The sequence below is a fragment of the Phycodurus eques genome, chromosome 4, assembly GCF_024500275.1.
Source record: "Phycodurus eques isolate BA_2022a chromosome 4, UOR_Pequ_1.1, whole genome shotgun sequence".
In the NCBI taxonomy this organism is placed as follows: Eukaryota; Metazoa; Chordata; class Actinopteri; order Syngnathiformes; family Syngnathidae; genus Phycodurus; species Phycodurus eques.
The window spans coordinates 14,284,498-14,310,871 of NC_084528.1; the positions used below are offsets into that span (position 1 = coordinate 14,284,498).

Below are 26,374 nucleotides of genomic sequence, written 5' to 3' on the forward strand. Positions count from 1 at the left end.
GTCAAACCGGTATGGATCTTGCTTGGACATTCCCCAAGGCAACCTAGACCAGTGAGTCCAGCCCATTTCAATTTTCCATCAGGTGTGCTGTAGGAAATGAATTTTGCTTAATTCAGTCGGCAAATTGTTATTGATTTAACAAATAATGCATAATTGTTCATCAATCTATGCCGGCGACTTATAGTGATGGAATAATTGAATCCCCTTCCACTACCACGACGCATCATCATCATTTACGTATAATGGTTACCTTGAGATATGAGTTTAATTTGTTCCGTGACCATGCTTGTAACTTAAAACACTCATACTGTATCTCAAGTCATCTTTCCTCTTTGAAATGAATGGGAATGCCGTAATTCCCTTCCAGCCGCCCCCGAAAAAACAACACACCTTTTTGGAATAATTTTTTAAAGTGAGAAAACTAGATAATATTGTAATTTATAAAAACATGCAGTAAAGCCATCATTAAATACAACGTAAAGAATTAAACGAGTTTAATTAGTTTTCATTAAATGAATTAAATTCGTTTTTTGCTTCAGTTCCATGGACATTGTGCTGCTCCATCTGGTGTGCGTGCCTTGGCCAACTGGGTGCAGAATAATACAGACATAGGGACATAAATTAACTCGGTCACAACTCCTATGCGGAGTGAGTTGATGGATGGGCCGGGCGGGCTGGGCGAGCCCCTCGGCCTGACAGAGCCTCTCTGCCGGGAGGAGCGACGCTCCCACGCCAGGGGAGCTGGTGAAGCTCAAGAAGATGGTGGACATCTACAACCTGACCATATACTTATACTTTGATATCACAGACCAACATTTAAAAAAAATACAAAAATACTTAATTGCTGCAACATGACGATGTTTGAAAAAAATGTTTGACTTCCCCTTCAAAAGTTAAGACAGCTGAAACGAACCAAATCACAGCCCTGAAATTAGAGGTGCAACAATTATTCGATTAATTGACAGCTAATCGATTATCAAAATAATCTACAAGTATTTTGAAAATGTAGTCATCATTTAGAGACCTTGGTTAACTTGGAAATCTTGGAAAGCTCAGCCGCAAAATGTGGGTTGAAAAGTTGAAATTATGCTGATATGACTTTCCATTCAAAAGTTATTTTTTTAATTATAATGATCCTCCAACCACTAAAACAGATCACTGGACTATGAAAACAGTCTCAACCGAGCGAGGACATTTCCCTCAGGTAGCACCGTTAGAAAGCTAACACCCAGAAATTTGGGGGTACAAAGTTTATTTATCCTGGAATGACTCAGTTCAAACAACTGAAACATCCCAAATCCCAGCCTGAGCACAGAAGGATGTAGTTGGTAATGTTAGAAATCCCACCTCTAAACATATTATGGGAGCCGAAGTTTTATTTATTCCAGTAAGACTTTACTTTCAAAAGTTATTTCCAACCCTAACGATCTGCTTACCGCCAAAACAGATCCACCTTCGAACTGAAAGCCTGAATCCCAACTTTGCGCATTTCCCAATAACAGACGTTCGTAGGGGATATTGGTGGAAAGTTCACGCCTCAAAATGTGGGTTTAGAAATTGCATTTATCCTGGTGTGAATTTCAGTTCAAAAGTGGTTTCCAACCATAGCGATTGCCTGACAACCGAAAGAGCCCCTACTCTGAATACGACTCTTACCGATGTCGTAGAAACATGCACTACAGCTAGTTTACTTTATTTCGATATGATCTTCTTTCCTACCATAACATTCCGCCAAGCACCAAAAGAAATGCCAGAAACTTTGCCCATGTCGTTGAAGGATACGGATGGTACCGTTGGAAAGTCCGCACTTAAAACAAGTCAAATTCATCACAGTATGACTTTCCGTTCATAAATTATCGTCAACTGTTACGATCAAGCAGCGACCCAAAAAAAAAAAAAAAAAAAAAAACAGTCAAAACAAAAACCAGTACAAATCCCGGTTGGTCACTTCCTGACGTCATAGGACAACAAATCACCAGTAAAAATATGTGGTTAATTCACAATTATCTTTTAAAATGGTGTGTTGTTCTTGTGTACTTTACGTCGTGCGACATTATGATGCAAAATAGTTCCTGTAGAAATACATGTCTGAGGCTTTGATGCAAGTGGACTTTAATGTCGTAGATGGTTGAGAACAAACTCAAGAATGTGTTTGCATTGTGAACTTGTAAATGTTTCATTGCTGTTGTTCCGGCCTTTCCCCCTCTGTGGCCGCGTTACAGATGACCGCCGACGACGACCCCTCCGCGACCCGTCGAGCCCGAGCCACGGCGGCCGCGGATGGCGTCCTCTTCCGGCTCCAGTCTCGGGCTATGTACCGGTGGTATGGGTCGTGAGAGCCCTCCAGCTTTCTGGAGCGGATGAAACTGAACATGACTGCGAAGGAGAAGAAGCTCAACATGCCAAGCACCAGGAGGATGTAAAAGAAGCCCTGGGACATGGTAGGGGCGTTGGTGTGGTTCTGTGCAGACTGTGCAGTGGTGCTGTTGAGGCAGTGATGCGACAGGGAGAGCTTGCGGGAACTCAGCTCGGTGCTGTTGATTTGAGACATGGCCGCCTTCTGCTGGACACTCCAATGGCTGCAAGGTGAGCACAACGTAGAGTTGCCTTTTTTTGGAGCCTGGTGAAAATGCATGTATTCTAGGGCAAGACTACTCAAACTTTTTGCATCCAGGGACAGAATTTGAATTTTTCATAGGACCCCTCATATTCATAACAGCTATTAAACAAGGCTATCATGTGTAGTTACAATAAGAAATGCCTTTTTTCCTGGGGGGGGGCACTTGTAAAGGTTTGAGAATAAAATTGTATTTTTTCAAGAATTTTTAAAATCATTTTTACAAGAAACAACCTCTTTTTCAGGATAAAAAGTTGTAATCTTATGAGAATAAAGCTGCACTTTTCCAAGATAACGTCATTAATATTATGATCGTAAAGTTTAACAATGTGGTTTTCAAAGATAAAACTTTCTAAAGTAAAAACCCTGACTTTAGTGATGCAGGGATGTCACATTTATGTCACAATCATATCAGAACTTTTAATTGGCCCAAAGCTATGGTCGGGAGTCGTAATTTGTTTCAACGGTGCCGCAGTCCCCATATGTAAAGTATACCCTTTTAAAAAATGCATTTAAGGTATTTGTTTTAACTCATCATTTTGCAGACCCAAAACTATGACCAGTATGAGAACTGCTGTTTTAGGGGGGGTCACAAAAATTCAGTCATACCCACTGGATAGTTTTAATGTATTCTTTTCCACATTTAATCTCATGTACCCTGTCATCTTGAATTTTCTTCTTTTTTTGTAATTATGGTAAAAAAAAAAAGATTCTTTTCAAAAATGTTTAAAGGCTAAACCTAGCATCCTTCTCTTTAGAGCAAAGTGAGCAAAACACAATTAAATGACAAAATGATAATCAAACAAACAGATCTTATCTTTCTGTATGATGTATTGGCTTAATTTTAGTATGAAAGTGTATTTTATTATTATTTCTACTACGCCGAAGGAGAAGCTTACCTGTCTGATGACTTCCGTTGTTCTCGTGCTACGGACCAGACACAACTTTACATCAAAAAAAAAAAAAAAAAAAAAATCCCCTTGCTGGGTCCTAAAACTCGTTCCAATATCATGCTGTCAACACATTTAATGAAAGCATTTGTTATAATTCATCTCAAATGAAAAATATGTGAGGACACCGTGAAGTAAATTATAACCCCACTCTACCGACCCCTATAATTAAGACCGGTGTGAAATGACAGCTCATTGACAGAACAATGCTGACACTGTGCCAGTGTGACCTCCACGTGTCCTTGAACGCACCTTTTGCAGTTTACAGCTACAGTATGTACGTTTGTGTATGAAAAATGAGATGCATACATAATTGTACAGTAAACCCAGCTATAGGGCTAGGGAGCAAGCCGTGCCACAATTAGTCAAAAGTGTGTTTTTTAATAAAAGCATGAGCTCTCCACTTTATTGTAATTTATAAAAACACACAGTAATAACTTAATTAAATAGAATGTAAGGACATTTTCGTATCATAATTTCATATTTCAATGCCCATTGATATTGTGTACCTTCTGGTGTATGAAAGGACATAAGCATGGATTAAGAATCTTCTCTTCTTGACCCTGTGCAGCTGACTGAAGTGATGTGCTTTTTTTTTTTTTTTTTTTTAAATACACCAGATGTGATTCTCTTTTTTTTTATATTTAAACTTCAACTGTGAGTGGCGATAAAGAGGTTGAAGTGCGTATGTGTGAATGGAATAGTTCACTATCTGCTGTCTGTTGTGAAGTTGGCTGCCACCACTTAGCGCTCCTAACACCAATTTTTGCTCTCAACTCAAGACAAAAACACACCCAAGCAACAGCTGGGGTCTTTAAAAAAAACATGTAAGTCAGGTCAAGTCAATGATCCAAACACAGAAGGAAATCATCAACAGAATGGCTTCAGAAAGAGAAAATACAGTCAAATACAAATAATAATAATATTAAAACACAGTCCTCACCTCAACCCGATTGAGATGCTGTGGCATGACCTGAAGAGAGCTATTCACACCAGACATCCCAGGAATCTTGACGAACTGTAACAGTTTCGTTCAGAAGAATGGCCCAAAATTCATCCTGATCGTTGCGAACGTCTGTTCTGCAACTTCAGGAAACATTTTGGTTGGAGTTATTGCTGCCAAAGGAGGGTCAACCAGTTATTAAATGTAAGGGATTTTCCTCCTTGACTAACTTACTTACTTACCTCTGCTACTGTCTTGTGAATCTTTACATTGTGCCAGTTAAAATATGAACAGAAATATATAATTGTGTGGTATTATTCTTGGGCTTTCGAATTGAGATGAAGATCAGATGACAGTTTCTGGCCAATTTATGCAGAAATTTAAGAAATTCCAAACGGGTTCATATACTTTTTCTTTCCACTGTATACCATTGAAAACTTCTGTGTTTTCCTTTTTCTTTAGCTTTTTTTGTGATGAGTGCGTGACCCTTATTGCAACATAAGACATTTACTATATTGGAATTGTACTTAGGCAAATGAAGAAAGTTAGCGTGAGATGACAACCATAAAACAAATAATTTACCAAATCGAAAGGCTGAGTAAATTGACTTTATTTTAGCAAGTTGTATTAAGTAAAATATAAGATGTGACTTCACTCAAGTGTGAAGATAACCATAGAGCAGGAAATGAAGCTTCTGCTTGCCCAGTACAATTCATGCAATAAATTAATCAAAATTCACTGACGTACACAAATTAATTTTAACGTAAAGGCAATTATTATCATTACTTTTTACAAAACACCAGTAGGTGACAGTATGGCACTGCCTCCTGTTCTCACTCCATGTTTGTGTCTGTTACGCATCTTCCAGGGCTGAGCAGTTTTACTTTATTTTGCCCCATCTAACTTCACGCCATCACAGTCCAGCAGTCTGCAAACACACACACACAAAAAAAAACATTTTAGATGATCGGTTAGCGTGCTACCGGATACAACTCTTAAAAACACATCGACATGCTGTTTTTCTGCATATTGTTGTCTTTAACGAATGGTTAAAGATAATTTGACGTACTTCTTGTGAGCCTTGAGAGCTCTGCGTGCCTCACGGGCGTCGATGTCGTCGTACACCTTCTTGTAGCAGTAGACCACAACCACGATGAGCCACAGCTGCAGCAGCACGATCAGCACGTACGTGACGATCTCCGATACCACCGCCGCCATCTCACGGTCGGCTTCAAGATGGACCGCAAACATTTGAAAAAAACCACTTGACTCCATGCACGCAATGTTTCCGCATTTGGGGTACGCATAGTGGCGTGCTAACTTAAGGGCGCCAGCCAAATGCATAGTGACAGCAGTCTCATAAAACGATGACTTATTTTCTTAAAATTACTGCTTGACTTATTCTCAAAATATTATTGCTTGTTGTTGTTCAGTGTCTTGTCATAAAATTACAATTTCCTTTTGTAAAATAAAGACATTCTTGTACTATTTCAACTGACGACTTATTCTCGCAATATTTAAGCTCGTGATTTATTCTTACAATTTTAAAACGTATTCTCATAGTTTAGATTTGTTTTCCTCCAAATTCTGCCTTGTTCTCGTAAAGTTCTGAGTTATTCTCCATAATTTACGACTTTTTCTCGTCAAATTTGAAATGAAGTCCTGCAGTAAACTTAAAAATCAGTAAAATCATAGATGGCTCTGTGTGGGTTACGGGCGGGATCCTCACCGGCCTCCACCACACTGAGCTCCACTTCTTTCTCCACGCTGACGTGATGCCGGAAGCCCGCCAGAAAAAGCGTTCGGCTGAAGGTGCAGCGGTACGTGCCGGCGTCCTCGTAGCTGACGTTGCGCACAGCGATGGCACCCACCTGGACGTCCTCACCCCGCGTGCCCAGCCAGTCTAGACGCCCCCTGAAGGCTTCGTCCATCACGTCGGCGCTTGGGTGCTCATAGTGCAAGATCTAGGGCAACAGCCGGGATGCATTTTTCTCCTTATTAGATTAGAACACCTATTGTTTTGTTTTTTGCGATAAGACATGCTTCAGGTTCCAATGTCTTGGTCGGAGCAAGAAACCGATAGTTTTTTGAAGGATATCTGACTCAATTAACTGTGCTCAAACCAGTTCCTTTTCATCCCTAACAGATTTTGAATGATTCTTATGGTCGCTGGCACCAAATCAGTACATTTTCCATCCTTTTTTCCTCTAACAGTCATGTTTTTCTGATTTACCTTCATCCAACTTGAAATTGTTATTTCTCGAATTTGGAACAAGAATCCTATTGATTTGGACGGATAACTGTCTCAAGATGCTTAAAGTAGCTTGTGTCAAATTGATACTCCTCAGTAAATTGCAATAATAATAGTCATTCTTTGCAGATGATAAAGAATATAGGCCTGTGATATTTTGATTGGTATATTGTCTACATGTTTTGCTCCACTCCTTATGTTCAAATATCCATTGTTTAAAGGGTTATAACAATGCGACGCCGATGCTATTCGTTAGCCTGTCCATGCCCTTTCCCATTATGTGTAAGCATTAAGATAGATTAAACACACAACATGTAATTTTCTGTTTTATGTTGACTTTGAAACAAAATATATAACTTAAACTGGGAATAGCAATGAACAATTTGAAACCTATTTTTTTTTTCAAGAATTAGTCACTGTCGGCCAAACTGCTGCTTGTTGTGAAGTGAGTTGAGTTCATTGCCACCGTACAGCGATTGTATCTAAAATTTTTGCTCGCAGGTCAAAGGAAAAAATCGTCCCAAAGAAAAACTTGCGAGTAGGGTCACTCGTATCTCAAGAGACCACTGTTAGTAGTTATCTTTTCAGACTGAGAGTACATTTAGATCTCACGTGCGTGAAGTTTTCCTCTCCGTGAGGTCTGAAGTGCCAGTCCACGGTGGTGACAGCTGACACTTCCTCTCGTTTCTTGCAGGAAATGCAGCCCAGCACGAAGGCCTTGCCATACACGGCCTCTGTCAGTGAGCCCACCTCAGCGCAGCCGCTGAGACACTCGTGCACTGCAAGGACCGTCAGAAAACAAAGAAAGATGCTGTGGTACTTAATATTTTCCATCGCTGAAAAGGTTTTTTTTTTTTTTTTTTTTTAAACAGATATTAAAATTCAAAAGTAACATACGAATATACATACATTTCCTAAAGAATGAAATAAAATATGAAACATTTTTATAATAATATAATAGTATACTGAACAATAATTATTTCATCTTTTTTAAATACAGCAATACAAATATGAACATTTATATTTTTGTTAAATATAGTTTGAAAAGTAAAATAATATCAATCTACAAAACTACTATAACAAATCTAAAATATAAGAATATTTTTTCAATTATTTAAACAGTAGAAGTACCACAAATATTTTTTTAAATCCATCCATTTTCTGTACCACTTATCCTCACTAGGGTTGTGGGAGTGTTGGTGCCTATCTCAGCTATTAAATTACTAAAAATGATCAATAATTTAAACAATATGAACAATAAAAAATACACCTATGAATAAAAAAAACTATATTTTGAAAAGAATCTAAAATATGCAAAATATGTTCAATAAGTTACCTGTTTTAAAAAATAATGTTAAATATCTATAATTTGAACATATGTATAATATGAAACATAAGGAAACTATAAATATTTCCAAGAATTTAAACAATATAAATAATGACCAGAACATAACAATAAATGTGTGAATTTAAAAAATCACTAATTCATTTGAAGATTACAATTAAAAATATATATATTTTTTTAAATGATGTAAAATAGATATTTTAAATAATTTAAGTAGTATAAATACTACTAATTACAGTACATCCACGTTATATATATTTAAAGTATGTAAAATTAAAATGTACAAAAATATTTCTAAATGACATAGATGACATAAATTACTATTACACAGAATTATACACAATATAAATATTCACAAAGGAAAAACATATGATTCCGTATGAAACGTTCCTATATGCAATAGTTAAAATAATAATAAAAATCATTAATTATTATTATTATTATTATTGTACATGACATAACACTGAATTAGAGGAATACCTATGTAAAGTCACTAGGTGACAGTGTCACTCTGCTTCCGAGCTATTCCCTCTTCATCATGTGTCTTGCCATGCATCTTCAAATGGTGAGCACTTTTACTATATTTCAGTTTTACTTTCCAGTGGTTGACTTACATGTAAATGACATTTAGCATTATTTCCTATGGGACAAATTGTTTTAAACTATCCATTTTCAGCCTTTTCTGGACTCACCAAGCAGACTGACGACTATAAGAAGAGGCCACTGATTTTGCGTGAGTGCCATTGCAAAAAGTCCACCCGTGCCGATCAGCCAGACTCCATAAAGTCCTCGGGTTCTGTCCGAAATGAGTCCAAAAAAATGGCAGAAAAACAAAATGTTGTTTACCAAGTCATGTCATCTCCTGGGGTACCCGCTACTTCGACTTTAAGGAGGTTATATTTAGAGGGTGTCAATAATCCGAAAAGCCAGCGGGGAACTTGAGATGCCCAGATCCCCATACGAGACCACCGATGTCATCATCCGGGCAGACATGAGATAGATAGATAGATAGGTAGATAGATAGATAGAGTGAGTGAGTGAGTGAGTGAGTGAGTGAGTGAGTGAGTGGGTGAGTGAGTGAGTGAGTGAGTGAGTGAGTGAGTGTCTGTCTGTCTGTCAAGTGTGTCAATGTGCTCCTACCTACTTAGATATTTTTGACTTTTCCCTTGAGGTCATACACTGTAGAATAATGTCACCATGTGGCCCACATACACACATGACTAAAGAGAAACCATTGAGTCACTGAGAACTACTACAGCTGCATTTTAGTACAAGTGAACGTTATTTTTCATATTTTCTGAAGTAATGATGGATTCGACAGAGGTTTGAACTTGGACTACTAGTTGCACTGTCACACATGACTATAGAGACCAACATGAACTATTATCAACTGACATCACTGAATTTAAACATTGAGCCACGAAGAAACACAGGTGGCTAACTACATTTTTGTAATTGTTAAGTGCAGGAAGGAAAATACAAAAGAAATGTTTCGTAGCTTGAGTACCAGTTCATCTGCATTTTAGTAATAAGTGAACATTATTTCTCATCATTCATTAAATATTGTTCGATTTCACAGTTGTTTGAACTGAGACCACTATTATACTAACCTTTTAGTAATAATGGGCAGTAGCTGTAAAAGTTAAAGTCAAGAAAAAGTCTAATTTGGGAGATCAGTTATATTTTCCAGAAAAAGTTATATATTATATTAGTAAAAAAAAAGAAAAAAAAAAGAATACAGGTACTGTATGTTTTCCCAAAAATGCCCCCATATTTCTAAAAGGAAAACGAGCTTCTCAAAAATGTATGACATTTTAAAAAAAAGATGTATATATATATATATATATATATATATATATATATATATATATATATATATATATATATATATATAATTACTTTTTTTCTGTAATGTTTTTCACACCCCTTTGAAAATATACAATGTTTTTTCTTAAAAATATGAGAATTTCCTAAAAAATATACGCAGTACTGCACAATTTTTTTGCAATTTTTTTTCTTGAAAATGTATAAATTTTTGTCTTAAAAACATGTATGCCACTTTTTCTAAATAGCCATCCATCCATTTTCTACATCGCTTATCCTCACTAGGGTCGCGGGTGTGCTGGAGCCTATCCCAGCTAATTACGGGCGGGAGGCGGGGTACACCCTGAACCGGTCGCCAGCCAATCGCGGGAGAGAGTCTTCAATTAACCTACCGTGCATGTTTTTGGGATGTGGGAGTAAACCGGAGTACCCGGAGAAAACACACGCAGGTACGGGGAGAACATGCAAACTCCACACAGGCGAGGCCGTATTTGAACCCAGGTCTGCAGAATTGTGAGGTGGATGTGTTAACCAGTTGTCCACCGTGCCACCCATGTTTTAAATGTAAAATATTATTTTTAATTCAGTGACTCTTTTCCAAACGACAAGTGGGAGCCTGCATACCACTAGTGTTACTCGTACCACACTGAGAATCACTGGTTTACAAAACAATCACAAAACTTTTCCTTTGGAAAGTCCGCTTCGCTTAAATCTAATACATAATCGCCCACCATGCTGCCTCTTGTAAATATAAAAAAATAATAATAATAATTAAAGTCAGTCCTGCTATATCAGAGATTAAGTGAAGGCCTCATTTGATTTTCAAAAGATTCACGTGGAAGATAGAAGGCGTGCAATGACGTAATTAATTGTAACCGTTCATCAGATGGAGGTGAATACGTATCATTTGGAGGCCTTGTAAACTTTAGGCATGTATGTGTGTCTGTGTTTGTGTGTGTACAGGGGGTGCACTGGGGGTCAGGGTTGTTGTCATCTGATGTAATCAGATGATGGAGGAGTGTGTGTGCGTGTGTATGTGCGTGTGTGTGCGTGTGTGTACGCATGTCTGTGTGGTTGTGTGTTTGTGTGTGCGCGCATGTGCGTGTGTGTGTGTGTGTGTGTGTGTGCGTGTGTGTGAGTGCGGGGTCCTTGCCACTTTTAACCTTCTCGTCTCCTGCACGCCATTACGAGGAAACCAGTGAGAGAGTGACATCAAAACCTTGGACAGTGGACACATGCACACACACAACTTCAAGGCAATGTTGACAGAAGTGGATCGGTGTGTGTTTGTGTGTGTGTGTGTGAGAGAGAGAGAGAGAGAGAGAGAGAGAGACACATATGCTTTCTCGCCAATGCTGCTGATCTTCCTTATTTTTAGCTCAGATCGAGTTTCTCCACCCCTCCTGGCAGCTTGGAGCAGCTCCCGAGCGTCTGGCAGCCCGAGTGGAGCTGAGGTCGGGAACGATAGTGCACGGACACCAGGGAAAGTGCCAAGTCATTGTGATGCCCTTCTGATGATGATTTCAACAGGAAATACTGCACCGTGGCAGGTAAAGGCAATCACATGGGCATGCTTCTATGTATTATGTAGAGTATGTTAAAGTGAGCATTTACCTTTGACATAGATCAGAAATGTCATTTAAAATACTCTTTGCTAATGTTTGTCTTCATTGCACCCCATGTAGGTTTTTAATCCAGTTTCTTTGGCTCATCCTTCTCCTCCTGGTCCTCTTTTGTTTGATTTTCTCCTCTTCAGATGAGGCGAAGTAAACATGAAGTGATGCTGCAGCAGGATGAAGGTGAGGAGCGACATTTTTCCCAATAAAGTCCTCCACTGGTCATTTAGGAAAATCATGATGATTGTCAAGGGTTTTTTTAGCGTTATTTTTACTTGCATTTAGGGGGAACAGTTGTATATTTTTTAGGAAAGGTATGTTTTTAAGGGGGAAAACGACTACAACACAAATGTCACACATTGAAAAAAAAGTTGATAAAAGTTGTTTTACATTTTGTAATGTTGTTTTTGGAAAATTACATTTTAGCAAAAAAAAAAATTCTTCAAGATAAAAGTCATTTTAGGAGAAAAAATATAAATTTAAAAATAATTATAAAGAAGAAAATTACATATTTTAGGAATTAATGTATATACAGTATTTATTTTTTTTTTTAATTGTGAATGCTGTAAATATTTTTGGTGTGGGGAACATCTATTGCGATTGGCTGGCAACCAGTTCAGGGTGTACCCCACCTCCTGCCGATGATAGCTGGGATAGGCTCCAGCACGCCCGCGACCCTAGTGAGGAGAAGCACCTCAGAAAATGGATGGAAGGATGGGAAACATCTATACGATAGTATAGTATATACATTTCATAGAATAATAACTATACTATATATGCTATATACTACCATACTATGTTCTATCGATACTTTTTTGTATACTTTATTATATACTATGTATATACTATGTACATTATTATTTTTAAAGAAAGTGAGATATTTAAAATAAAATTGCATATATTTTCAGGAAATAGATTTCTATTTTAAAAAGTTCTATTTTTTTTAATAATAAAGTTGTATATTTCCAAGTTTAAAAAAAGGCATATGATGTTTTTAAAAAAAAAAAAAAAAACTATATTTGGAATTTTTAGAAAATAAAGTCCTAATTTCGCACCAAAAAAATCCTTTTGGGCAAAAACAAATCTTGCATATTTCTTCGAATAAAGTTGCAGATTTCTTAGGAAAAGAAGCTCTATATTTGAAAAACAAAGTGTATTTTCATGAAAAAAAAAGGTTGGACGTTTTTGAGAATAGAATGTTTCCAGAGGAAAAAAATATATATTTCAGAGAATTTTTTTTATATATAATTATTTGTAAGTGAATAAAGGTGTATATTTTCAAGAACAGTGTTGGATTCTGGGGGGAAAAAAATCAAGTTTAATACAAAACAAACGATTTAGGTTTTTGCAGTGGCGTGCAAAAGTGTGTAGCTGCTCGGGGCACAATAGGCTTTTGTAATGCCCCTTGAAAACAAATGGTCACCAGTGGAGGGGGCTCGGGGCGTGTGGGTGGTGGGGGTAATGGAAATTTTACCACCTCAAGTTACATTTTTCCCTAGCGAAATTCGGATGTGGGTTTGGATGTTCGCCAAAACCCATTTGGATGAGCCGCCTACCACCCCCTCACCCCCTCACCCACCCACCCCCCGCCCCAACCCCCACTCCTTTGCAGACCACTGTATTTTGGAGAGAGAGGTTGGATATTTTATCGAGAGGATTTATATTTTCTCAGGAAAAAATATATATCTTAAAAAAATTACATATATTTTCTAGAAAAAAATGCAATTTTTTAGAAAGTTATATTAAGAAAAAAATGTCAGATGTTTTTCTTATATATTTCCTCATATCAGTCATATTTTTGAGAGAAAAGTGGTATTTTTTAGTCATATCGCTCAGGAAAAAATATATATCTTAAAAAAATTACATATATTTTCCAGAAAAAAATGCAATTTTTTAGAAAGTTATATTAAGAAAAAAATGTCAGATGTTTTTCTTATATATTTCCTCATATCAGTCATATTTTTGAGAGAAAAGTGGTATTTTTTAGTCATATCGCTCAGGAAAAAATATATATCTTAAAAAAATTACATATATTTTCCAGAAAAAAATGCTATTTTTTAGAAAGTTATATTAAGAAAAAAATGTCCGATGTTTTTCTTATACATTTCCTCATATCAGTCATATTGTTGAGAGAAAAGTGGTATTTTTTAGTCATATCGCTCAAGAAAAATGTTGCATATTTTCAAGAAATTTTTTTATATGTATTATATTTTTGGAGGAAAAGTTATAATACGTTTTAAGAAACACATCTTTTATTTTCGAGAAAAAAGTCTTCTATTCTGTAAAAAAAAAAAAAAAAATCAGATATTTTCGAGGGGCAAAATGTTAAATACAAGGTAACGTGAAAGTGAAGTGATTGCAGCGTGATGAAGGTGAAGGCCAACTATTTCCCTATGAAGTGCTTCCCTAGTCGTGCTGAATTTATTAAAATACACCGATTAAATACACTCTTCAGCTGAGGTTTTATTCATTGTATTATTTCAATCAAACGCTCCCCTGGGAGCCGCATGCTGCCCACGCGCCTTACCCTGCCCACCACTTGGCTTCAACGCATTATGGTGCCACAGTGTTGACATTTAGGAGGCTGTGTGTGGGTCGTTCCACGAAGGCTGTCATATGCCCACTAATAGGAGTCACTTAACGTGGTGTTCAATTATAGTGGCTCCACGACATCTAGTTGAGCTCCAGGGGTCGCCAGTTCGCTTTCAATTGAACTTTCACGGAAAGGCTGACCCTGCAATGTGACTAATATGAAATTAAACTATATTGTTAAACACTATTGTGATGCTAACCATTCTAAACGATTTGATAAGTACTTACCATATTTGTCTATTTGTTGTTATTTTAATAACTAAACGCAAAAGTGAAACCACTTTACTACATTGCATTTGACGTTGAGAAAAAAACATATATTTTTTTTTTAATAAGGAATAACACGTAATTAAATGGTGGTATTTCCTTGTTTAGTTGGCTGGTTGTCATACTGTTGCTAAACTGGCCGAATGCGACATCCTTCAGTTCGAACACTTACTATAGACTGTTATTTCCGAACCGAACCATGAAGTTTAATAGAGGGGAGCTTGTCGTATTGCTTTGGCGTTTTGTGTTTTCTAAATGATAAAATGTTCGAGTCCACACGAGATATTTTTACATATATTTTCATAAAGTATTGATAAAAAACTTAAGTGGTGGGGGAAAAAATACGAATAAAGCAGAGTAGATTATTATTTACAGACGCTTAATCTTCGCACGTCGCTCGTCAGTCTCGGAAGCTTGAGGCGGACAGTTATTTCCCGGTCCGAACCATAAAGTTTGCTCGAGGGGTGATCATTGGTTCGTTTTGTTTTTTTGCCGTATCTAATTACACGTAATTTGATTCCACATAAATTCATTTAAATATCATGTTAGTATCAATCCCTCTAAAAACGTTTTGGGCGATTAAAATGAACTACGAGAAAACTAGTTAATTATTCATTGGTGTGTTGCCCCCCCCCTAGCACAAGTGTCAAATCTTCGAATTCGCTCTTCCAACTCCCCGCCCCCTTTCACTGACCGACAACAATAAACTCATCCATTTAACTCTGTACTTAGCTTTTTCTGCAATAGTTTATTTTATCAGGGTGTTTTAAATTTAAAAAAATGTTAGCAGCTAATGCCCTTTAGTTCGTATTCGGTCTTTTGGGAAGGGGGGGGGGGGAGAACGGCGGCGAGGGGCCTGCCAAAGAAAGAAGTCGACGCAGGGGCTTAGGAGAAGAAAAAGTTGGCCCAACATTCGCTTCGAGGCTAATTTGCCCGGAGGAGGCTAACGGTTAGCCCCGGCGGATGCGCTCCTCCTCGGTCGGGTGAGCGTCCGCACCACCATGTTGATGTGTTCCGTGGAAAAAGTGGATTTTAACATCACGTCGCGCCCCGTCGCTCGGCTCGTCTTCGAGGCCGAGCACGAACACCGGAATGGGGGGAACTCGTCCAACGGCAGGTAGGGAAAGAGAGAAGCTAGCGGGTCAGCTTGGTGGTTGGAGTAAACCATTAACGTGGTTTAAAAAAAAAGGTGCGGGCTATATGTGCATTGATTGGAAAGTATATTTGCAAGATTAGCCTTGTCAAACATGTCCGTGCTAAGATTGTTCTTGTTCAAACACGAGAGCAAACAGTCTTCCTATGCTTTGCAGTGTGTGTCCCAGCCACACACGCATACCTGTAGCCTTGCCAAACATTTCAAGAAACCCTTTTTTTAGGTTGTGATCATGGGGTGCTGCTGTGTGTAGAGGGGAAAAAATAAATTTATTCCATTTTACATAAGGCCGTGACATAATAAAATGTGGGGAAAGTGAAGCGCGTAGAATTTTTTCCAAATGAACTGAATGTACAGTGGTGCCTTGACTTACGAGTTACACGCATTCAGCATTTCAAATTACCGTAACTCCTCCCTACTTCGTGCCATTTTAATTGTTCGAGCTGCCCCTGAAAGCTGCGAAATTAATAAATATATCTATTACTATGGTGCTAAAAGGGTTAAAGAACTAAACGGTTTATGCATCATATTTTCATGCTTTAATTGTGTTGGTTCTTCGGGTGTGTGCGTCTGACCACAAGGGGGCACTTTAATTTATAGAGTGGAACCCCAATATAACAGAATAATAGGAAGGGAAAGGGGGGGGGGGGGGGGTCGTTAGATAATGGCGATTGTCTGATACTACAGTGTTCCCCAACCTTCTTTGCACCGCGGACCGGTTAGGAATCAGCATTTTTCTCACGGACCGGCTGTGGTGGTGTGTGTTTGTATATATGTGTGTGTGTGTGTGTATATATATAGTGTTAGAAATTCAATTCTAAAAAAATTAAGTGTTAGAAATTCGAATTCAAACTGAATTTTGCTACCACCATCTAGTGCTCATAACTTTTATTTTTCTCCCAACTGTATGCATAGAATCATCTGATCAATGGCTCAAATCTCAAAAAGCTCATAAGTCGTGTCACTCGTAAGTCAAGGTAACACTGTGTGTTTTTGTGCATTTGTGCCTTTTGTAGAGCATCTCATGTTGCTTATGTAATGTTTGTCTCCTCCATTGTGTGTGTGTGTGTGTCTTTCAAACACACCATGGGGATATGTGGGTTTGCTGCTTTTTGTTGGAATGTTCCCCTATGACCTTGTTGAGTGTTCTCCCGCATCGCCGTCACACACTTTGGGTCTTTCATGGACTTGTTTTGAATGTTATCAAATGTCATGTAAAACTCACAACAGGAAGTGGGTGCTCTCAAATTCCCCCCCCTCACTGGCATTAGGCCTTGTCCCTGCCCAGGAGCAAGGCTCCTAATATATATTTTTTTCTTTGAGGAGCAGTTTTGCTAATCCTTCATTTGAGGAGCAGTTTATTGCACAGGGACCAGAAGCAGGGGTTTTATTAAACAATAAAACTGTGACTATATAATGGGGGTATTTAATGTAGGGCTCGAGCTATTGAATATTATAGTGCTCTAATAGCCTCCAAAACCCTCTTCTGTTTGGGTACATAACCCATTTTACCTGTAATTCCTCTCTGACCACATTTGACGTTTTTTCACCTACATGATTCAAAGTTTACAGTTCAGATCGTAGTAGGGCTGCACATTTATGGCCAAAGTACTAATTAGGGTTGGGAATCTCTGACACAAGGCTGATTTGATACATATCTAGATACAAAGGTAGCGATTCGATTCAAAAACGATATCTTTATGGGTGTAAGATATGATTTGATTCAGTATGGGAGCGATACTATATTCGATTCGGTGCAGAAAAAAAATTTGATAGTTAACATTTACACGTGCTAATCATAAAGAACTTCTATAAAATAAAAATGTTCTAACCTTATTTTCAAACATGTACAGTAAAAGACCACCTAACCCTGAGCATTGTTGCTTTATGGCACTGTTAGAAAAATATATGTAAAATATATATTTTTTAAATATCAAATTAATTTAAATAGACCACAACAATTAATTTAGAAGATTTTCTCTTCTCAAACTTTGCACAAACAATATTTAAAGAGCCATGTTGGATCTCCCACATTCAAGCTAGTACCGCCACTGCACACACGCACTGCTTTTTTTTGTTTCGTTTTTTTTCCGCTGAGTGCTGACTGACTTTTTGAACTTTTAAGTTGCGATGGTTAACTTAGTTCAACTGGCGATTGTTGTGTCAGTTTCGGGACATACCTGGCTGTGTGTCCTCTCGGAAATTTATTTTTAGGATCGCACAGTACTAACTCGAACGTATAAGTGGACCACAAAGACTTGAGAAGAAGCATTAGTTTGCCGAGTTCCAGCCCAAGGAAATTGCCGTGATATACCTAACTTTGCTATATTGTCTGTGTGCTTACAATCTGCGGCGCACATTTCGCTGCCGGCCCTGGTGTCGACAGCATACTTGAGATAAGGTACACAACGTGGCGTCGCGGTCAATGTTTACAACTCCTGGGGGAACGTTACTTTGCTATCGTCGTGACCACGAAAGTAGTTTAACTACTGAAAAGCTGTTTGATGTTGAAATAGTGATGCTATGGAGAAATGTAGTTAAACTAGTAGCCTCGGTGGTTTCCAGCACTGCTGCGTTTGGTGGTAAACGTAACGTTACCTTCGGAGCACAGCGCGAGACCTCTCGCACTTGTTTTACGAGATGAAAACCATAAACCTTCAGTCAGCTGATTTCTAGCCTCGCGATATTCGGTCCACTGCCCTACAACCAATGTATCTAAGGATTACTGGCGGATTTTGTATCGATAACTGAGTCTGCTACCGATACAGTCGTATCTCTCGTCCTTTACGAACAGATATCCGGTCGCATCAGTTTATCATTCCCAACCCTAGTAATAATCTTGATTATTTTGATCAATATTGTGATCATAATTAGGCTTTACATGATCAGGATTTCTGGGACCGATCACCGATCAGTGAGTTTAAAAAATCGATCACCGATCCAATCACAAGATGGAGCAATGTTTTCTATGTAAATGACTTGTTCATTTATTGTATATACTTGTGTACTGTATACTGAGTATCTTCAAAAGTATTCTCTAGTCAGGTCATGTATTCTAATCAGTCAGGTCAAACCAACATTACAACATGACAGAAATAATGGGTGCTAACTTGCTGTAATTAAATTATTGTAATTAAATTACTTCACTCACACCGAAACTATAGAGCATGATTTGACAGAACGCAGGCATGTTTACGTACAACCGTTAGTGCTAGCAGCAGCTTGCTATGCTACGTAACGTTTTGTTGCCTCCTTGCAAGCCATGTCGTATTAAAAGTACGTAAACATACCTCAAGAAATCCTTGAATGAAAGTCCTTTCCCCGAGCACCGGTGACCACCACCACGCTTTTCCCCATTTTGTTCTTATAATACACACGGCGCTATGCTTTTTTGCCGTCGCCATGGTAACGAGTGTATCCGGTCGCATTTGAGTTGACAAGATAAAGCTCAGTGATGGTAAAAGACGGGATGCAGTGGTATCGGAATACAAGATTTTATTGCAGTAGTTTGACAGTGCAATTGTGAAAGACCAAATTCGTCTGATCCAGGCATTATGTGTTGTCTGTCCCACACGCTTTTCAGTGACGATTTAAGAGCACAGCGAACAATCCAGGGTCTGAGATTATATGGTGGCCCAGGGCCATTACACCACCTATGTATAGACACTGGCCCGCACGGGCCAGTACAAATTTATAAGTCACCGAAAATTTTCGCACGCCGAAAAATGACCCAAAACTGTATTTTCAGTGTTGATCTGAAATTATTTGATTACCGAAACATCCCGTCCAAGGCAGGATGTTGTGATGACGCAAGGAGAAACTGCGACCAGCACTGCCTGACTGGATAAACGCGCACATATTCGGGTTAGCCTCAGACGATAACCGAAGCTAACGCCGCTAGCCTCATACAGCAGTTCTTACTTTGCAGCCTGTAGAATGTTAATCTGCCCTCCCTTAGTGTGCTTTAAGATGTTTATTGACACCCCAGTTGGAGTTTACTGTAAAACTAAGTGCACAAAAACCCTCATTTTTAATTGAAATACAAGACACACATCGTTAGAGAAATCGCCAGATTAATGCTAACAGTCAATAGAAAACCCTTTTGACAGGTTAGCTAATATTAACATTTGGTCACGGGAGGGATTTTCCTTCAAATAATAAATATTCACTCACAAACGCCGTAGTAACACATACAGACGGGTAACATAGCTATACTCACAGGTAGGCCTGTCACAATTTTTTTTTAAGACAATACATTGTTCCATAGTAAGTTACCAGGTGGCTTAGTGCTACAGTGAAGTTGACTGCCATGCCTCTGGTCAACACACAATCCACAGTGAGTTTCATTAAATAAATTCGCAAATACCAACCTAGCCTGACGTATAGTATAGCTCACAGATGCCAAACTCCAGGCCTGGGGGCCAGATCCGGCCCGCCATATAATTTCATGTCATGTGTAAGCAAATCATGTGCATCTACTTCATGTTCTTCTGGGCCAAAATTTCAAATTGTCTTCACTTTTAATAACACTTTTTTAAATAAGAAAGGAGTGACGCTGTCAGACAGATACATTTAGTGTTTAGACCATTTTCAATTGTACAAAAACCAAGCTGATGTCCAAAAACTGGGACAAAACTTTCACTAAACGCGTAACAAAAGGAATTACACACATTGTATATTTAAATACAAGACACAAATGATCATTTTAAAAATGGTAAGCATAACGCTAAAAGTCAATGGAGCCCCTCCCCCCCATTGACAAGCAAGAACTAGCATTAAATCACAGGTGGGATTTACCCTCAAATAACGAATATTTATATACAAACTCCGTAGTAACACATACAGACAGGTAATATAACCATACTTAGAGGCATATATTCTGGCTAATTTGTGAAAAAATAAATTGTTTTATCCTGACGTTCTTCTATTATTATTATTTTATTTTATTTTTTTACTGCAAACGTATTGCTCCATAGGCGGCAGGGTGCACAACTGGTTTGCACATCTGCTTCACAGTTCTGAGGACCTGGGTTCAAATCCGGCCTTGCCTGTGTGGTGTTTGCAGGTTGTATGTCTGCGTGGGTTTTCTCCGGGTACTCCGGTTTTCTCCAACATCCCACAAACATGCATGTTAGTCACATTAAAAATGTGATCGGGACATCCCAAGCGACTATACATTTTATATGGTTCCGCAGTTATAACGGCCCTCTGAGAGGATCCATAACTACATTGTGGTCCGTGACAAAGATGAGTTCGACAACCCTGGTATAGCTAATGCACACACTCATAACAATATGAAACAATTGCAAGTAAAGAGCAACGTTTAGCTTGATTTTCGACAACCATAGTTAAAGAGAGCACTGCAAGGAATTGTGAGACGCATCAGTAACTGATTGATCGACTGCTTATCTATCTCAAATTAAGACATCTTCAAATATTTGCTTTTACTTTGTAAAACAATGATCAAGATTTTTGCCTATTTTCTGATGTCTACCAAACCGGTAGCTGAATCATAATCAATTTATTTGTGCATTCAAACACTGTCAGTTTGAAATAATGCTCTGTTTTTGAATAAAGGAATGCAATGTTGTTGTTTTTTTACCAGATTAATTGAAAAAGGAATGATAGATTATTTAAATAATATTTTTTGCAGCCCTAATTAAGTTATGCGATTAATCGTTGCAGCCCTAGATAGAAAGTTCACCCTGTGTCATATACTGTGAGCTTGTATGACTAGACCAGAGTGAAATGCAGTGCTTAGCTCAGTGGAGGACTTTATTGACTTGTTCCATACCTGAAGCTCCTTGTTAATAGCTATTGGGATGACAGCCTGCCTTTTAAGTGCAAAGTCTTTTCACCCCTCAGGAGTCGCAAAGATGAGCCTCGTAACGCAAACTTGACGGCAGCGGAGCTGTGAGGAAACCATGCACGCAGAGATAGTGGACGCCCTAAACACAGAATTTTGTTATTTCTAAAGAATTACTGATTTCTTAAGGAGAGCATTTTCTCAGATCACGGGCTCGACGGGCCTGGATTCTTGACAAGCCGACAGCCGGCATTCCCCGAGATGACCATGTCCTCCACTCAGCCCGTCCCCGTCCCGACGCTGACCATCGTGCCCCCGTCATCCGACACAGAGTCCTGGTCCCACTCGCCCAGCCCCCAACCCACTCGCGCCAGTCGCCACCCGTGCTCCTACCGCGGCTGCAGCCGGACCAAAAAGCAGAGCACCGACAAGCAACCCGGTACCCCGCAGATCGTAATTGAGGAGGAAGTTGCCTCCGTACCCTCTGCTTTTGTGGCCCCTGTTTCGAAGAGGGAGGATCAGGGCCAGGACCTCCTCCTGCCGCCGTCCCAATCTTTGTTGCGTAGCCCTTCTCCCAGCCGGCGCTCCCGGTGGTCCCTCAAGAGCCTGCTGGGCAGGGACTCTGACTGGGACAGCTGCAGGTTAGTGCGCTGGCCTCCTACAACAGTTGGCAGCCCATAATTACATGGAGGTTATATACAGCGCAACCCTAATAATGTTACTTTCGACGATTTTACAATTACCACGCTCCTATATGACCAACATTGAAAATACCGTAGAGTAGTGTTCATCAAATACGAGGCAGAGGTTTTAGTCCTAAAAAATATATTTAATATTATTGTAAGCCAGTGTAACGTCATACACAGTTTGAACATTACAACTGTGCTTAAACATCCATCCATCCGTTTTCTGTACCGCGTATCCTCACTAGTGGGGGAAAACAATATATAATTAATGATTCGATTGAAATGCACTGCACAAAGCCAAATAAAAATTATACCCACTTCTAAAAGATTCAATGAAAATGTATTGTACTTAAATGTTAAAGTTACAGGAAAGTGGCCCAACACACCACAGAGAAAAGTATTAACAAGCCTGACAAATTTGAAAGAATTAAAAAAATAATAATAATCACCATGTATGTGAAATCAGGCTTCAAAATGGTCAAGAATTGAGATGGTCTTTCAGCTTCCAGATGCTGTGGGCGTGTTGCTTAATGCTATGAAAATACCGCCCCTTTTAACTTCACTTAGTCAAATACTTGCCTTCTTTCCAGGCTTCTAAGCCGGGAGACGACAATTCCCAGCGATACACATTGTACATGTTCTCAGGGGCTGCAGAGAGGCACTCAGTGTTGGCTAGGCAGCCTCTGAGTCCTGCGCCGGGACAATTTTCCCTGCTTTGCCTGTGTTGAAATTCAGCGGGCCGTGCATCACGCTGCTATGGCCGCGGAAGGGTGCACCATCTGCGGCCACAGCAGTGTGATGGAGCTTGGTTCCCCTGGGTGATTTTTTTATTATTTTATTTTATTTTCCCCCCTTCTCCCTCCTCCTCGCCCAGCGATGTCACGGTCTGCAAATGTGAGGCTGACTCCTTTCCACCTAGCAAGCGGCCGCCTGCGCGGTCGATCCCATCCGGTTCACCGCTCCCTCGCTTCGCGCTGTGATTGGGGTCACATCACAGCAGATACACTTTAGTCCAAATAACACAAAACACATTACAATTCAGGGAAGAGATATACATATTTGTTTTAGTTGTAGCAGGCATAGTTTGATGGCTAACTGCACGCTGTAGTGGTAGAACTGGGTCAAGTTATGAATAAGGAAGTGGCAATTCTGCTGACTGGCCACTGCATGGAATAAGGGCACTTGGTGTTCATATACTGTAGGAGGGAACTCACGCCAGAAAGTATTTGCACCGGCCCGCTGTCATCACAGGGGTAGTTTTTAGCCCTGCCCCAAAAATCTGGCTAGCTGAGATGCTGAAAAAGGGTTTTGAACTACGTACACTATATTGCCAAAAGTAGTTGCTCACCTGCCTTGACTCACATATGACCTGAAGTGACATCCCCTCTTTATCAAAAGGATATAATATGATATCGGTTAATCTTTTAGAGCTACAGTATAACAGCTTTAACTCAGTTTCAGTTTATTTTTGAAATAATTGTTTTTTTTTTTGAAATAACTCTTCTGAAAAGGCTTCCCACAAGTTTCAGGAGTGTGTGTAGGGAATCTTTGACCATTCTTCCAGAAGCACATTTGTGAGGTCACACACTGATGTTGGGCAAGAAAGCCTGGCTCTCAGTCTGCACTCAGAACACCTTTGGGATGAATTAATCAGGTTAATGTCAGGACTCTGTGCAGGCCAGTCAAGTTTGTCTACACCAGACTCTCTCATCCATGTATTTATTGACCTTGCTATGTGCATTGGTGCATTCATGTTTAAACAGGAAGGGGCCATCCCCAAATTGTTCCCACAAAGTTGGGAGCAATGAATTGTGGAAAATGTGTAATTTACAAAAAAAATACAGTTAAAGTATTACGAAAGAAAAAAGTCACAAAGTCGTCATAGTAAAATTTGCGTGAAAAATTGCTTAATTTTACGAGAATAAACTCATAATAGTATAAGAGTAATATTGCTGAACGAAATGTAAGAAAAAAAACTTGTGATTATAAGAGAAGAGTTGTGATTTCACAAGAAGTTTTGCTGTTGCGAGTAAAAACTTATTTTAGGAGAGTCGTCGAAGTATTTCAAAGCTTACGTGAAGGGGGATGGTTTTGATGTAATAAAGTGGTTGCATTGCAATGAAAATGTTTTTATTTTTTTGTCTTAATTGAAAGTAATCAAAAAAATATTAAGATAATCAGATAGAAAAGGAGTAATTTTTATGAGATTATTGTGTCATCATATTACTACATATCCACAACTAATTATTGAATAGTAATAGTTTGTTGAAATTGTTCAACTGTTATCCAATTTATTTTATAAGGAGATTTGCTGACATCTTGCATGTATGATGACAGAGTTCAAATTTAACGAACAGTATCTGTGCAACTTTTGGGGCATCAGCCATTTTTTTTGTGCTTTCCAGTGGTGCATTTCCATCGGTTTAAAGTTGATTTCATCTCAATGTATTCAGAGAAAGGGTTCCGTCTATGCTCCTGTCATACATAATGTCTAGCTGCTGGAAACAACGTCTGCATGGTCAGCACTTTGCGAGGATTTTGTGCCAACTGGTCCTAATGGTAAAGTTATACGTAGGAGATGAGTCTGCTGATATCCCGTCGTTCTAGTGTGCATCATTATTTACGAATCCCCCTCTTAAAACAAGTCGCAACAACGAGCTTATTATTGACAGTAAACTCACTGAGCAGTCACAACAAGCCGGGAGGTGGGGCCTCCATGCTCCCTTCACACACTGCTTCAGAATCATGACATCACTCTCAGCCAATCGGAGCCTGCCTCTCATCTGATGATGTCACGCAGGCCCAATCAGAGGAGGTTCTGTATGGTGAGGGTGATCCCCAACCCCCCTCAACAACACCTTTCTCTCCTCTTCCCTTCTTTATGCATCCATTTTATTGACTCGTACATTTTGAGCTCATGATGTATAGACGAGATGTCTGCACATTTTTTCACTGAGGGCCACACAAAAATAGAGGGAATAAGAGGGCCACATCATCTTGTTTGTGAAATCTACGTATTATTTAAAGATGTTTTTAGTACAATTGCATTTATAGTTGTTACTGTACTAACCTCACTAAAATCAATACATTGCAATTGCATAAATTAATAGTTTAAAAGAATAAATCAATTACACAATTCTTATAATATTTACTTAGCGCAGACATTCCAACAATGTTTTATCTTCGAGCTATCAAAGGGCTACTTACGGAAACTCTAATCCTTGAAATAAATAAATACTGCTACATAAACAAATAATGCACAATAGAAAATATTTTTTTTATATAAAGGCAGCTTTCCCCAAACTTTACTGCCTTTGAACATTTTCATGTGAACACATTTTTGGTTGGGTGAAATGGTGGGAGACTGGTTAGCACATATGGCTCACAGTTCTGGGGACCGGGGTTCAAATCCCAGCCCCGCCTATGTGGAGTTTGCCTGTTCTCCCCGTGCCTGTGTGGGTTTTCTCCGGGTACTCCGGTTTCCTCCCACATCCGAAAAAGATGCAGTGTAGGTTAATTGAAGCCTCTAAATTGCCCGTAGGTGTGAATGTGATCAGGGGGTGATCCAGAGCAGACACACACGCACGCATTCACGCAACCTGTGAGTGAGTTAAGACTGGAGGACAATCTTTCTTTGGCACATTAAGCATTCATCTTGACAATAAAGAGGTTATTAATCGACCATGGTTTGCGCCACAGTATATTGAGGGCTTTTGGTGAGAATTTACAGCTCGTCAAAAAGCGTTAGCTTTAGCCTTTTCAGTGAGCAGTCAGTGTCCAAAACACGTGACTGGCGATTATTCGACTACAATCTATAACCATCATTGCGCAGTGGCAAAGTGACTGGTCGATTAGTCAACTAATTGGTTCGACCCCTATTATTTACACCCGAGAGATACAGTAAATAACCATGTTTTTACAATATCTATGATTCACACATGCCCCCACGCCTGCCGTATTGTGCCACAAGTCCGGCAAAAGTGTTACGAAAGTGCTGTAAAGTGTCAAAGTGTTGGTTGGTGCGCGTTGCCTTAAGTTTTGATGAATAAAGTCCTTGTTAGCACACAGTTGTTGTCCGCACATTATTGGACATAATAATCTGACGATGAAGGGATAGAAATTTAAGTTTTTTTAAAATCTTTTTTTTTAAAATCTGTTTCATCCATTAATTTGCCAAAAAAACAACAGATTAATCCATTATTAAAATAATAGTTGCAGCGATACTGTTTAGCATAATGCTAAAAAACAATCCAAAACACCAAACACGGGCTAACGAATATCATTGGCGTCGCTTTATAATAACCCTTTAAGCAATGGATAGTTC

The 26,374-nt window shown here is 39.0% G+C and overlaps 2 protein-coding genes across 12 annotated transcripts in view; one reads left to right on the top strand and one right to left on the bottom strand.

The window, feature by feature from the left end:
• Positions 1–5,104: 5,104 nt before the first annotated feature.
• si:ch211-225p5.8 (uncharacterized protein LOC555567 homolog) lies at positions 5,105–11,743 on the bottom strand. Its single transcript, XM_061675452.1, has 6 exons — positions 11,703–11,743; positions 8,799–8,902; positions 7,374–7,540; positions 6,240–6,474; positions 5,580–5,739; positions 5,105–5,438 (listed from the first exon to the last, which is right to left on the bottom strand). Exons 1-6 carry the CDS (start codon positions 11,741–11,743, stop codon positions 5,396–5,398), a joined length of 750 nt encoding a protein of 249 aa, XP_061531436.1. The 3' UTR covers positions 5,105–5,395.
• Positions 11,323–26,374, top strand: part of gramd1a (GRAM domain containing 1A) — a 43,407-nt gene continuing 28,355 nt past the window's right edge. For 4 of the 11 annotated variants that reach the window (XM_061674093.1, XM_061674094.1, XM_061674100.1 and 1 more), the window contains exons 1-3: positions 11,324–11,480; positions 11,616–11,729; positions 21,424–22,005. In XM_061674093.1, coding sequence (XP_061530077.1) covers positions 21,626–22,005 — 380 coding nt within the window. In that variant the 5' untranslated portion in view covers positions 11,324–11,480; positions 11,616–11,729; positions 21,424–21,625. Of the gene's footprint in view, positions 11,481–11,615; positions 11,730–15,096; positions 15,523–21,423; positions 22,006–26,374 lie in introns of those variants that run through there. The other 7 variants (XR_009768398.1, XM_061674090.1, XM_061674092.1 and 4 more) reach the window with 6 other exon arrangements.

What these genes read in the sequence shown, in the direction of transcription:
- si:ch211-225p5.8 (XM_061675452.1), bottom strand. Translation starts at nt 11,743, where the DNA reads ATGTCGCTCCTCACCTTCATCCTGCTGCAGCATCACTTCAT. An exon ending in CTGCTGCAGCATCACTTCAT is followed by an intron (nt 8,903 to 11,702) that starts GTTTACTTCGCC and finishes CATTTCGGACAG; the next exon opens with AACCCGAGGACTTTATGGAG. An exon ending in GCTCAGTGTGGTGGAGGCCG is followed by an intron (nt 5,740 to 6,239) that starts GTGAGGATCCCG and finishes TCCATCTTGAAG; the next exon opens with CCGACCGTGAGATGGCGGCG.